Below are 13787 nucleotides of genomic sequence, written 5' to 3' on the forward strand. Positions count from 1 at the left end.
GTGTTTATGTTTACTATTGTGTATTTACTCTGACTGTACAGTCCATACCCCTTCTCTCTTTCTTTCTATATCAGTCTCCACCCCACCCCTCCTCTTTGTCTTCTTCTCTCTCAGTATATTTCTACCTCTTAGTCTCAGTCTTCAATTCAGTTAACTGAAATTTGGGGGTGTTTTGGGTGTTTGTGTTAGTGGGATGGTGAATTTTATATTTCGAATATAATTATCATGTTTAAGTTTGAGTATGGGCTTCTTATATGTTTGTCTTAGTGTGTGTGTTAGTGTGAGTGTTAATGTTCGTGTTTGTGTGAGTATGTGTGTGTGTGTGTGTGTGTGTGTGTGTGTGTGTGTGTGTGTGTGTGTGTGTGCTTGTGACTGAAGCCTGACTGAATGACACAGGAACAGGGATGGTAATAAAACCATCTTCAGCGGCCTTTTACAAGGCGGTCAGTCCTTTATTTTTACCTCCGCACGGTCGAAGGAGGAACACACACACACACACACACACACACACACAGAGGCAGAGGTGGCTTCGGAAACGCCATTAACAAAGAGATAAGGGGGAAGTCACAAACGGGCCTGGAATGTAGTCACCGCCCCCCACTGATTCCCCCCTCCCTCCCACACACATACTACATACAGATCGGGAGAGAGATTCGAGATTCAAAAACTTTATTACTCAAGGATAAAGAATTTAGGCATTGCCTAGTCTTCCAATTTGTCCTTGTGACAACAAAAACAGTAACGATAAGACACAACAATAATAGCAATGGTAAATGCTACTACTACCACTACTACTACTACTACTAGTACTACTACTACTACTACTGACTACTACTACTACTACTAATTGTAATACTAATCAACGCACCATCATCATCATTATAAAAATATAATAATAATAATAATAATAATAATAATGATAATATAATAATAATAAGAGAGAGAGAGAGAGAGAGAGAGGGCCAGAATGTGGAGAAAGACAGAGGCGGCTTCGAAGCCACCATTATCAACGAGATAAGGGATGTCATAAACAGGCCTGGACTGTGACCCCCCCCCCCCCCCGTCCCCCCTCCGTCCCCCCCTTCCCCCCCCCCCCCCCCCCCCCCCCACCCCGCACGCACACACACACACACACACACTCAGAGGTGGCTTCGACATCGCTATGACCACTAAAAGACTTGAGATAAGACAGGAAGTCATAAACAGGCCTGTTACGTGGTGGACAGCCCTTTGTAAATTGACTTAAGCTTGCAGAACACATGCACACACACACACACACACACACACACACACACACATTTATTGCACTGTCAGCGCGCGACCTCCGGGCTAAACAACATGGCGGCTGCGTGGCGTCAGTTGCACTTCGTCACACCCTGCTGACATGGTCAGTAGCTCAAGAACCACTACTCTGTCTGACTGCTAGCAACAAGCTGTAAAATGTTTCATCCGAAGGTCGCCGTAGTTTTTTTCTTCACTTTAACCTTTGCGATCCTCTTTTCAGGGATTTTTTGTTTCATAATTTCAGTTCCATTGACGGCGCTTTTGCTGTGGATAGTGAGCTTTTTCAGCTATCAGCAGCTTCCAAAGGAGAGGCTGCACAAATTCGCCCGAGTGTTCAACTTGGCGCAAGATTGTAATGGCGACAGCGGGTCCAGTGGAAGTGGGACCAGTGACAAAGTCCCGCTTCACCGCATCATCCTTCATCGGGGTGGCAATGTTGACGTCCCAGAAAACACACTGCCGGCCATTCAGGAGGTAGGTTCCCTGTAAAACAGTGTCTGTCCGTTTGCTAAATTAGCAAAATATAAATAGTACAATACACACTCATTTGGTATGACGACCGGTGTCACACTCACAGGGAAAGAAAAAAAAATCAGTTTCAGTTTCAAGGAAGCGTCAAAGCGTGTCGACAGTTCTAAACCATTTGTGCTATGCACCACATCTGAAAAAAAAAAATCAGAATAATATTACCACCCACTTCCGCAAAATAATTATATGTAAAGTAATCTAAACTAGACAGAATCATCAGTAAATTGATGTTGGCCGTATAAAGGAAGAAGAATCTGCTTCCTCATGCTGGGGTGTTTTCTTTTCCTTTATTTCAGTTCAGTATATTTACTATAAAAATTATATATCCATAAGTCTTAATATACAACAGACAAACTTTTGTAATACCATTACAAAAACAGCAAAGAAGACTTCATGCAGTACAAATCCAGCATGACCTGCCAAAGTAAGTCTGCATACATTATCATATGCCATAGTCATATGATTCATACTGTATGTGTATCAGGAAATGCTTGCCATATGAGGTTACACACTGAAAATATGTTCCTGAATCAACAGCTATAATTGATCAGTTAGACTTAGAGTGTAACTTTTAACAGTTTTCTAAATGTATTTCTGAAAAAAAACTGGAAATTACTGAAGTTGCAGTGATATATGTACACTTATATTGTACTTTATAGTTTCCACTTTAAGGAGGTTTGCCTGAAAGTTCATAGTTGCCTGACCACTACAACTTGTACAAGACCTTTCAAGCAATCAACCCCAAACTTTTTCCCTCCTGCTTGCAATTTGTTTAACCATCAGCAGGCCTGGCTGTACTTTAAAAAGTGCTGGGTCCAGTTTATTTCTTTGAGATGAGATCACCAAGACACCAGCATGCAGCATAGTTTTATTTGATTCGTCCTGTTATATGAACCAGTTTAAATGTGCTGGTGATTCTCGCATTGTTAAATGTTAATGCAGTGTTGGTTATGATTTTGCATTTTCACAATCGACCAAACAGACATGGATTCTAAAATATTCATTGCACATGTAACAACAATGTTCTGTAACTTAGTGTAAGTGGCAAAGCAAATTTTCAGTTTATTATAACCTACAGGCTAAAAATATGTTGGCCAATTGTTTGTAAATTGATCCTCAGAATGTCACAATGTGTAAGTATACATGCATAAACTGATTAAACATGATACTGTGATACTGAAAGGCACTATAGCAGATGTACACAAATGTTGTCATGGGACTGAAAGAAAGAGAAAATCTCCACTTTGTCCACCAGTCCAACCTCTTCAGGTTAACATCTGATGGATTTGATGACTTTGAGATAATAAGCATTATGTCTAGCATAAATTACATAACAGATGATATACATCAGGCAAGTAGTCTGTCTCTATCACCTGCTGTCTGTCTCTTTCTCTCTTTCCCACCATCCTCTCTCTCTCTCTTTCTTTTATATTATACGCTATTTCTTTTTGATTTGATTTTTGTCTTCCTCCACAGGCAGCAAGGCAAGGAGTGGCAGGGGTAGAAATAGACCTGCAGTTCACACTGGATGGTGTCGGCATTCTGATGCATGACGATACTCTGGATCGCACCACTGATGCCACGGGAGACGTGCGACTGAAACGCTTTGATGAACTAGAAGGTGTGAATGCAGCTGCAAAGCACAAGTATGGGTAAGTCGGTGTTAACTGATAAGTCTACGCTGATTGTTAAGCAAGGACTTAATACCATTGTGATTGGGCCCTGCCTCAGCCATATCTTCCTGCCAGCCTGAGCCTGTTTCTAAGACAACCACTAGTTTGAAAAACAAACCAACCCAAAACAAAACAAAAATCCCTGCTTTTTAGCCTTCTGGCCTGAATGGAGCCCAGTCATGACAAATTGTGTGCACTTAAGTTATATCAAAAAAAAAAAAAAAAAAAAAAGGATGCTGAGTTTAGCTGTTTAATTCATAAATTTAGTTCTTGAATGGTTTGAAGCACACATCTTGGAAATCTGCGTATAATTATGTGAACGAGATAAGCATCAAACACCCCTGACCCTACCACATTCAATCTGTTGACTTGCACTTGCGGCAATTGCAAAATTTGGCACTGACAGTATGCAGTCTTCTTCATCACTATCACTGCTAATAGTGCTGTTTTCACTTTCTTAGGGTGAAAAAGAATCATCAGAATCCCTGTCAGCTGAATCGTCAGAATTGAGTAACGAAGAATCTCTTTGTTTGACAAAAGTTGCTTACGAAACATTTTTACATTGAAATTAGACCAAATTGTGTGCAAGCAATGTTCACTTACTGAAATGGAAGCAATACTGGCAAGGGAAGTTACTGAATTGCTGTCAAACATGTGTACATTTAAAGCGAGCTTGAGCTTTGCACCTTATACAGCTGATAGAAGTTGACTAAGATTTCTGCTTTATGCAGTGCTGACAGAATGCTACTGCATACATATTTAACCACAGGTGTTTTTATTCAGGTTATTGGTCTGAGTTCACATCTAAAAGTCATTGCTGTGTTTTCTTTCCTACTATCTTCATTTATTCTTTTTTTTTCAGGGCTCAGCAGTTAGCATTTTTCAGACTGTCTTACATACCAGGCTCTAATAAATCTTTTTAAAGTGTAAAATTTACTTATGCTTAAACTTTCTATTCATGTCTTGCTTTTTTTCCTGCCTATTGGCTGTTTGTCTTCTAATTCCTCTGTCTGTTTCAGTGTATGTTTTCAAGCAAACTCTCCCCACTTCTTGATAAATATCAAGATTTCATGTGCATTTGGAAATTGGAGGCATCTTCTGCTAAGAAAACTGCAGTCGGCACAGAGAACAATATCGGGAACATTTTTTAATGGAATACTAAAAGTAAAATTAAGAGTCTTGCAAGTACATGTGTAATCCAAAATTAAAAATTACTATGTCACATATTAAGTGATTAACCTGTACATAACTGATAACCATTTGTTGAAGAAAATACCACCATAAGTTCATTGCATGCATTTGACTTTTGAGAAAATTGTATCAATTATTGTATCTGCTGAATCTTCGTAAAAAAATATACACTTTCATTTTTGAAAGTACTAGACTAATGTCACAACATGTCACACCCACACTCACATATACTTACACACCATTCATAGCTTTATTCCAAAATCAGAGTAGCTCTGTATTGACTGAATTATTGATGTGACTCACAAAAAAATGTGCTGGTGTTATAAATATGTATGCATGATAATGTTAAATAGCCTGCTGTTCATTATATGTTTGTACTTAACTGTAATCGAAAGTAAGAGATTTTATGCCTATTCTCAGCTATTTCATTGCATTTGGATAATTTGATTATTCTTGTATTGTTTACTTCAAGTCAACATTTGAGCATTTATATACTTTGAATAACTGAGTTTTGTATTTTGTCTATGTGTTAAATCATACAAAATTACAACAAATGTATTTCTCTTATCGACTTGTACTAAAGTATTCTGTATTCTTTATCATTTATGTGCACATACTGCACATCCTGATGCGATTTGTTTTATTTAAACCCAGCATGAGTGGAATGAGAAATATGTTTTGTGTGTCCATATGTCTCTTGTTGGAGAACCATGTCATATAGTCATACATATATACTGTATAATCTAATCATGTGCTGTCAACAGCAATGGAAAACCAGCAGTGAAGATCCCCACTCTTGAGGAATGTCTGAAGGAATGTCTTCGTCTGAACCTGCTTGTCTTCATTGACTGCAAGGCCTTTGCTCAAAAGGTGCAGTGTTTGCCATTGTATATCAGCCAGATGTCTCTGATTTTCTATGTGTGTGTATGTGTGTGTGTGTGTGAACTTGTGTGTGTATTTGTGTGGGTGTTGGTGTGGTTACATTTCACAAGTGCAGTGTGTGTCATTGTGTATACAGTTTAGGGAACTCGGCAATCTGAAATGCCTCAAAAAGTGATGAGAGGAAATATTAAAGAACAAACAAGTACATTAACGTTTGCTTTTAGTCTTTAGATATTGAAAGGTCCACTCTTGAAAGCCATTGCTATTTTTAGGGAGGACACTTATCTGCCATTTCAGAGAGTCTGTGATGGTCTGGGTTCAAATCCTGCTCTCACCTTTTCTCCCTTGAGCATCTAGTCATTCGGATGAGATAATAAACTGAGGTCCCATGTGCAGCACACACTTAGCGCACTGAAAAAGAACCCATGGCAATGAGAGTGTTGTCCTCTAGCAAAATTCTGTAGAAGAAATCCACTTCGATAGGTACACAAACATAAAGCATACAATCAAGGCCTGACTAAGCGTGTTTGGTTATGACGCTGGTCAGGCATCTGCCTAGCAGATGTGTTGTAGCGTATAAGGATTTGTACAAACATGGTAACATCTCCTCAAAAAACTGAAACTGAGCTTCCTGTCAGCTTGATACAAGAAAAAGAAAAAGAAAGAGGTACAGAGGAGCATGGAGGCACCATGGCAGAATCGGGCACAAGACTTGTGATCCAGTGATCAGGGTTTGATGCCCGGCCTGGTGTTGTGTCCTTGTGAAAGGCACTTTTCCCGTATTTTCCACAATCCACCCAGGTGTGAATGGGAACCTGACTTCGGCTGGGGAAGGTCAAAATAGCAGGAGGGGAGGATTGGGCCCCACCATCCTATGCTGAGTCCTAGACAAAGTGAATGTGAATTCACTGTCCGGGTGGCTGCAAATGGCTGTGGGACTTTTAAGCTTTAACCCAGTAGGTAAATCATTCAGTCAGTTTCAGTTTCTCAAGGAGGCGTCACTGCATTCTGACAAATCCATATATACCACATTACATCTGCTAGGCAGATGCCTGACCAGTAGCCTGGTAGTTGCTTTCTTCTTCAGTCTTTATTTTAACTTCTGTTCTGAGCTTTCTCATAAAGGAGTATAGCTTCATGCTCAGTTGACTGAAAGGCATGCACTGTGGATGAGTAAATGAAAAGAGAACTTCTGAACTTCTGAGTGGGCTTCTACGTGCATGACTTTTTTACCCCGTCATGTAGGCAGCAATATTCTGTTTTGGGAGGTGCACATGCTGGGTATTTTCTTGTTTCCATAACCCTCTGAACACTGACATGGATTGCAAGATCTTTAACATGCGTATTTGATCTGCTTGCATATACACATGAAGGGTGGTCAGGCACAAGCAGGTTTGCACATATGTTGACCTGGGAGACTGGTAAAAATCTCCACCCTTTATCCACCAGGTGCTGTTACCAAGTTTTGAACCCGGGACCCTCAAATTGAAAGTTCGATGCTTTAACCATTTGGCTATTTGCACACGTCAGTCATGTTCAGGATGTAGGCATATACTGATATAGGTGTGTTTCTTTGAGCATTTTTAGTAGAGAATCTTGTTTTTGTCAGAAAGATATACAGTAGAAAGAACTGAGTTATTTTAGCATTTTGGCCATTTGTGGTGTGTTACATATAGAACTATAGTCATACTTTGAAAGAGAGAGAGTGTGTGTATGTGCATGTGTTTGTGTGTGTTCATGCTTGTCCATGTTTGTGTGTGTGTGTGTGTTTTCTGTATTTCAAAATTATATATATATATATAAATATATATATATATATATATATAGAGAGAGAGAGAGAGAGAGAGAGAGATTTGTTTTTACAGTAGATCACTACTAGATGTGGTGTAACGTATATGGATCAGTCTGCAAGCTCTGACAACTCCTTGAAACTGGAACTGTAATTTAGTTTCTGGGTGTTGGTAGAAAGAACAGAAAAGAGAGAGAGAGAGACAGATGATATTACTGTGGTATACTGACGTATTGTTGCACTTCCATAATTACATAGATGAAGTAATGCTAAAGCTTGCCTCTGTGCATGTGTGTCTAGACATTACTGTGGCGTACTGAGGTATTACTGTACTTCATAATTATATAGATGAAGTATTGCTAAAGCTTGCATGTATGCATTTGTGTCTAGACAGCTGACCTGGTTGATGAACTGTTCCGGAAGTACCCTGACCTGTACGACTGTGCTGTCGTCTGCTCCTTCTACCCCACAATCATTTATTGTGTAAGTTCCCTGGTCTTCTCAGCTTCTGTTGTGAACCAAACGTCCACCCCCTTCATTTTATATCCACACAGCATTTTGAGACTTTCTCTGTTTGTCCATTATCCACTCACCTTAAAAAAAAAACATTGCATTACCTGTCCCACCTTCTTTTCTGCCATTATGTTTGATGTTCTCACTTGCTCATCTGTTGATATTGTTTGTTTGTATTTTACAGTTGCCTGAGAAACCCTGCCAGCTGTTATTTACGTTCATCCATTACCTGTTATTTCAATTGCTTTCATGTATATGTCATGTCTTATTTTTTATGAGGGCATGATATGTGTGTGTGTGGGTATGTGTATGGATGTGTATTCGTTACCTGCATTGTCTCTCCTCTCTGCCACCCCCAGGTAAAAAAAATCTTGTCTCATCTGTTGCCATTGTCAGACATCCTTGATGGGTTGCTTGGATTGAGCATAGCATGACTCACTGCAAGGATTTGTAGAACACATGAAAGTGAAGCTGTCAGAGCAGAAATATTGGCATCAGTTTTTAAAGCTGACTGAGAGCGATTTTGTGACCATTTGCCCTGTTAAGCAGTTCTACCAAATTGATTATTTGTGAGTCAAAGTGGCAGAGGAAAATGATAAAGATTTTGAATTAGATTCTGAACATCAGCATTCCTCAAAAAACAACAAATGGGGTCAACAGAAGTATTCTAGGGTCTGTCCTTGTTTATATCTGGTAAGGAGGACTCTCGCTGAGTTTCAGGGATTGTCAGCAGATACGCTTACCAGATGTGTGTGGTTTCTGTGTTTTCAAGGAACGTTTTTTGTCATTCAGGGGGTCGATGTATTGCCCCATAGGTTTGAAAATAATGTGCTGTCACACAGTCTGCAGGAGCAATGCTTGAGCCAGGAAATGTGTTCCTGTTTTCTCCAGAAAAGAACTTGATTGTACACTTCTGGCTGCTTCTGTTTGATAAAGGCATTATAAATATCCGTTGTACTGCATCTGCTTCAAAGGTTGTTTTACAGTCTTTGGGCAACTTTTTTTAATGTATTTTCAAGCTTGTAACAGGTTCTGAAACAGATTGGGCAAGGATGTTTCATGTGGAGCAACTCGGGCAAAGAAATTCCAAGTGGATGTTAGATGTATTTGCAAAATTTCTTTCCATTGAAAAAAAAACAAGGGTCCAATGCTAGGTGTATGCTACCCTTGGGTCAGTTGATCATCTCATCCTAAAGACTAGTAGACAGCTGAATGTGTGAACGGAGTGTGTACAGCGCAGTAGTGTGGTGGCTTAGTGGTAACGCATCTGCCTAAGAAGCAAAAGAATCTTAGCACACAGGATCAAATTCAACACTCACCAGTATTTTCTCCCCCTCCACGAGACATTGAAAAGTGGTCTGGATTTTATTCTTTTGTTTGGTTGGTTGCTTTTTTGGGGGGTGGGGGTGTTGTTGCCTACCATTCAAGGTAGGAATATCATTTGTTAAAATTCATGTCATTTGTGAACATCGGAACAGTTAGTTGCAGAACCAGATGTTGTGTACTAATAATATGATTTGCTAAATAAGGTAACAGAAGTCATGTATAATGTGTTGTTGTGTGCTGTTCCAATACAGATGAGGAGGAAGAATCCCCGTGTGGTCACAGCCTTGACCTACAGAAAGAATTCACTGTCCTGTGAAGTGGACTGTGTGACGCCACGATTTGTGGGGTTCCAGCAATACCTGTACATGTGCGTGGATTTCATCAACTGGTGGATAACGTACGCCTGGACCTGGCGCCTCTGTGGCAACTCTTTTTTCCTCATCAACAAGGAGAGCTTGTGCAGGTGCCTGTGTGTGTAGTGTATGTGTGAGTGTGTGTGTGTGTGTGTTTAAACTGTGTGTGTGTGTGTGTATGTGCAGTATATATGTGTTTGTGAGTGTGGGAGTCTTCTATGTGAGTGTTTATATGCAGGATGTGTTTGTTTGAGTGAGCATAATATTTTTGTGAAAGTGTGTAGTATTTGTGTGAATGTATGTGTTTGTGTGAGTGTGTATAGTATTTTTGTGTTAGTTTGCAATATTTTGTATGTGGTGTGTGTGTGTAAATGTGTAGTATATGTGTTTTAGTGTGTGTGTGTGTGTGTGTGCACATACTTTGTATGTGTGTGTGTGTGTTGTTCTGTTTGTTTTCTTGGATTGTGCATGTTGATCTTAGCTTTTCAGTCCTGATATGGTCCTCTGTTGTCAGGTGCATTGACTCGGGGGGGGGGGGGGGGGGGGGGAAGGTGCATGGTTTTATCCATGTGTGTGTGTGTGTTTCAGGAATGAGGTGAACTGGTGGAAAGACCTGGGCATCAACCTTCTGATATGGACGGTCAACTCAGATGTGGAGAAGCAGTTCTGTCTGGAACACCTGAAGGTCCCCATCATCACTGACGGCCTGTAGTTGAGCGCAGCTTGGTGATGCGTTTCCTGCCTGTCACAGACTGTGGAAATGAACTGAAATGCTTGTGACAGGATGTGATAAGTATATTTCAGTTTTAGTTTCACGAAGGTGTCAAAGTGTGTGGACTGATCTCAATATGCTGCGCTTCATGTGCTATGATAGCCCACCCCATGTTATTTCCTGTCAACAAAATATTATTTCTGTTTTAATGTTATTAAGAGTATTGATATGTGATGAACATGAGAACGAAACGATAATGAAACAATTGGTTTTTTTTTGGTTGTTGTTTGGAAAGCACAAAACCTCAAAATATCTAACAAAAGATCTGCATCAAGGATTTTGAAGGGGAAGCAATCCTTGAGTACTGATAAAATCTGTTTAGTTAGTTGTGGTTATTTCCCTCTGATTGGTTGGAACTTGAGTCTCTCTCTCTCTCTCTCTCTCTCTCTCTTTACCTCTTTCTATCTCACTTTTTATCTCTGTTTCCGTCTTTCTCTTTCTCTCTCTCTTTATCAATCTATCAGTTTATCTGTCTGTTTACTTACCCATGTATCTATCTATAGCACTTTAAAAACAACTCACACTAAAGTGTCTCCACTCTTTCCAGTACCACTCCATTGTGAGGGTCTACAACAACCGTAAAATTATCAGGATCAAACACACCAGTTGGATCCCATCATTATACCACAATGATTTATTTATGTTACCAATAATCTGCCACAAAAGTTGTTTCTTCAGGGATTTTGTTACATGCCTGCCATTCCTGTCGAAGTGTCGTTCTTCAGTTGTAAATGTATACTTTCTTTTTAGTTTGGCAGTGAAAGGATAAAGAGAAATAGCTGGCATTTCAAGCATAATGCATACTGAGTGCCTGTGTTTGCTGTGAGTTGCCCTGTTCCTGTTCTCCACTGTGTGTGTGTTATTTTTTCATGCACATTCCAAGTAAGGAATCAGACTGAGTGTTCTCAGGAGTTGTATGTTCTGCTTAACAAGAGTGTTATTACTGTGAACTGATTGTTATTGCTGTTTTTATCATGCTCAAGTTTTATTGAGCTGAATGTGTATGTTCTGCTTAACAAGAGTGTTATTGCTATCTATCTATCTATCTTTCAACACACACACACACACACATACTCACACATAATATATATATACAGACACACATCTTCATACACACACACACACACACACACACACACACACACAATGACTGAAAACTTTTGTTTCATTATTTAAGGTCTTGTCATCGAGATGGGACAAATTGGGTTTACAGAGCAATGAGTGGGTTTCTGGCAGATTTTTGTTCAAAGCTTCATCTTTGAAGAGGAGCGTTTTTGGGATTAAAACCATTTTACTCTGCTATTCCTCTCTTCACCTAGTTGTGAATGGGTAACTGACTAAATAAGATTGTAATAAATGTTTCATGAGGACAGTGTGTCCTGTGCTGCTGTTGGGTTTTTTTTTTTTTTTTTCATGGTTGTCAAAATAAGGAATGTGTTTCCATTCTCTAGCTTTTTACCTGGGTTGTATTTTGAGTTATTGGTTTTAATGTTGTTGTTGTTGTTGTTTTTAATTAATTTCTTTCTTTTTTTTATCCAATGATTATTGTTTTTTTTATGAATGAAATTTTCTAGCTTTGTTTGTATTGCAGTTGTGTGTGTGTGTGTGTGTGTGTGTGTGTGTGTGTGTGTGTGATTTTATTTGATGATAAATACATGAACTGATCATGCTGTATACAAAGTTCTTGGTTTTTAAATTGGCTGGGTAAAGTTGTTGGATTTAATTTTTTTTTTTTTTTAGATTGGCCTATATACATATATGTATTGAAATGTTAATGTTACATCATTTATTGTGAGTGAAATGAATTTTTTTATGCCAAGACTTTTAAAAGTTAAAAAAAAAAAAAGTTTGAATTATCATTATTCTTTATGTAGTTTTTGTTGTTTTTGTTTTGTTACTTTTTGTTGCAAAGGAAAAAATGTTATTGTTGTTTTTGTTGCCATGAAAAGAATGTTTGTTAATGAAATTACCACGTTGATCTGTATGTGTATGTGTGTGCTCACATGCTTATGCACTTATGCTTAGCCTTTTATTCAGTAATGTTCACAAGCATTTTGTGATCTAGAATAACTTAAATAACTGGTGACATTTTGACAGTGAGTTACTGTCTTGTTCTTTTTTTCTTTTTTCTTCCTATATAAGTAAACAACAATTTTTGACCAAGAGAACCACCAAAATAAGTCTGATGCATAGAGTAATCATTTACAAGCTGTAAAATACTGTGGAATAATCTTTGTGAAACTGTTCAGTGTATGTGTGTGTGTATGTGTGTGCTCACATGCTTCTGTCTCTGTCACACAAAGATACACACAAATTTCCACACAAACTCAGACATACTTAAGTGTCGCGCGCGCGCACACACACACACGTGTGTGCGCTCAGACATACACGTTGATTTCACTCTATGGGTAGTTTTGGGGTGTGGGGGGGTGCGTTACTTCCACGGGGCTCATTCAGAGTCCCCCCCCACACACACGGCCACACCTGAGAAGATTCCGTATCGCTGTTGAGTGACTTCGGTGGTGTTCAGAAGTGCATTTCCTGATATAAAATACGCAGGACACTGCCAAATAATCCCCATACTGACGACAATAATCATGTCGCGGACACAGAGTGAGCGCCTCCCCAGAATGGTGACCACTGCCACGTCCCTGCGGCAACAGTCCCTCATATAAATCTGCCGACACTGAAGACTTCTAAATTGAGGACACCGGGAAAGTAGCGCATGAAAGGCCAAATGATTCATTTTTTTCTTCTATAATGTTGATGAATAAGGACGATAACGATGACGCTGCTGCTGTTGAGATGCACTTTGGGTTTGGGATTACATGACAAGACTACTCCACGCTTCCTTTCATAGTGATATATCGCGGCGTTAACCAGGGCCTAGAGATAACACACTTGTAGTGCTGGTCAGGAAATTTGTGCAGCTCACCCAAAGACGCATCTGTGGAGTGGTTGATATTCGACTATGTGGTCTTGGTCTTTCCATATAAGTCCATAGCACACTTAACTCTGAGTAGGAGTCGGTCATGGATCGGAAAAAGAAAGAAAAGAGCAACCATTGGGATTCGACACTGATCACTTACGACACGGCGCCTGGTAACTATAATTATAGTTACATGGTGTTGCACCACCTCGACTAGCAACCACTTTTCCTTCCACTCAACATCACCTCCGTATGTATCCTCGCAGTACAGTGTCACACACACACATACTCTCATTCTCTCTCTCTCTCTCTCTTTCTCTCTCTCATACACACTCTGTCTCTCTCATCCTTTTACCTGTGCATGTATAAAATAAGTAAATAATAAGTTAACAAACAGATAAAGCCCAACATTCATGGAGGCCATACATTTTCTCTTATTTCAACCTGATTGCTGTGTCGTGCCGCACATACATAACACACACACACACACACACCATCACCACCACATAGCAGCCATGCAGTGTATCTGGGATGATACATTCGTTAT

At 39.5% G+C, this 13787-nt stretch overlaps 1 protein-coding gene across 1 annotated transcript; it reads left to right on the forward strand.

Annotated features, from left to right (window-relative positions):
• The first annotated feature begins 1418 nt into the window (after positions 1 to 1418).
• LOC143292610 (glycerophosphodiester phosphodiesterase 1-like) lies at positions 1419 to 10916 on the forward strand. Its single transcript, XM_076603066.1, has 6 exons — positions 1419 to 1758; positions 3289 to 3464; positions 5441 to 5546; positions 7738 to 7830; positions 9438 to 9649; positions 10128 to 10916. The coding sequence occupies exons 1-6, from the start codon at positions 1441 to 1443 to the stop codon at positions 10249 to 10251; spliced, it is 1029 nt and encodes a 342-aa protein (XP_076459181.1). The 5' UTR covers positions 1419 to 1440; the 3' UTR covers positions 10252 to 10916.
• The last annotated feature ends 2871 nt before the right edge of the window (positions 10917 to 13787 follow it).

The sequence above is a fragment of the Babylonia areolata genome, chromosome 18 (assembly GCF_041734735.1).
Source record: "Babylonia areolata isolate BAREFJ2019XMU chromosome 18, ASM4173473v1, whole genome shotgun sequence".
NCBI classification, from domain to species: Eukaryota; Metazoa; Mollusca; class Gastropoda; order Neogastropoda; family Buccinidae; genus Babylonia; species Babylonia areolata.

What these genes read in the sequence shown, in the direction of transcription:
- LOC143292610 (XM_076603066.1), top strand. Translation starts at nt 1,441, where the DNA reads ATGTTTCATCCGAAGGTCGCCGTAGTTTTTTTCTTCACTTTAACCTTT. An exon ending in CACTGCCGGCCATTCAGGAG is followed by an intron (nt 1,759 to 3,288) that starts GTAGGTTCCCTG and finishes CTTCCTCCACAG; the next exon opens with GCAGCAAGGCAAGGAGTGGC. An exon ending in GCTGCAAAGCACAAGTATGG is followed by an intron (nt 3,465 to 5,440) that starts GTAAGTCGGTGT and finishes TGCTGTCAACAG; the next exon opens with CAATGGAAAACCAGCAGTGA.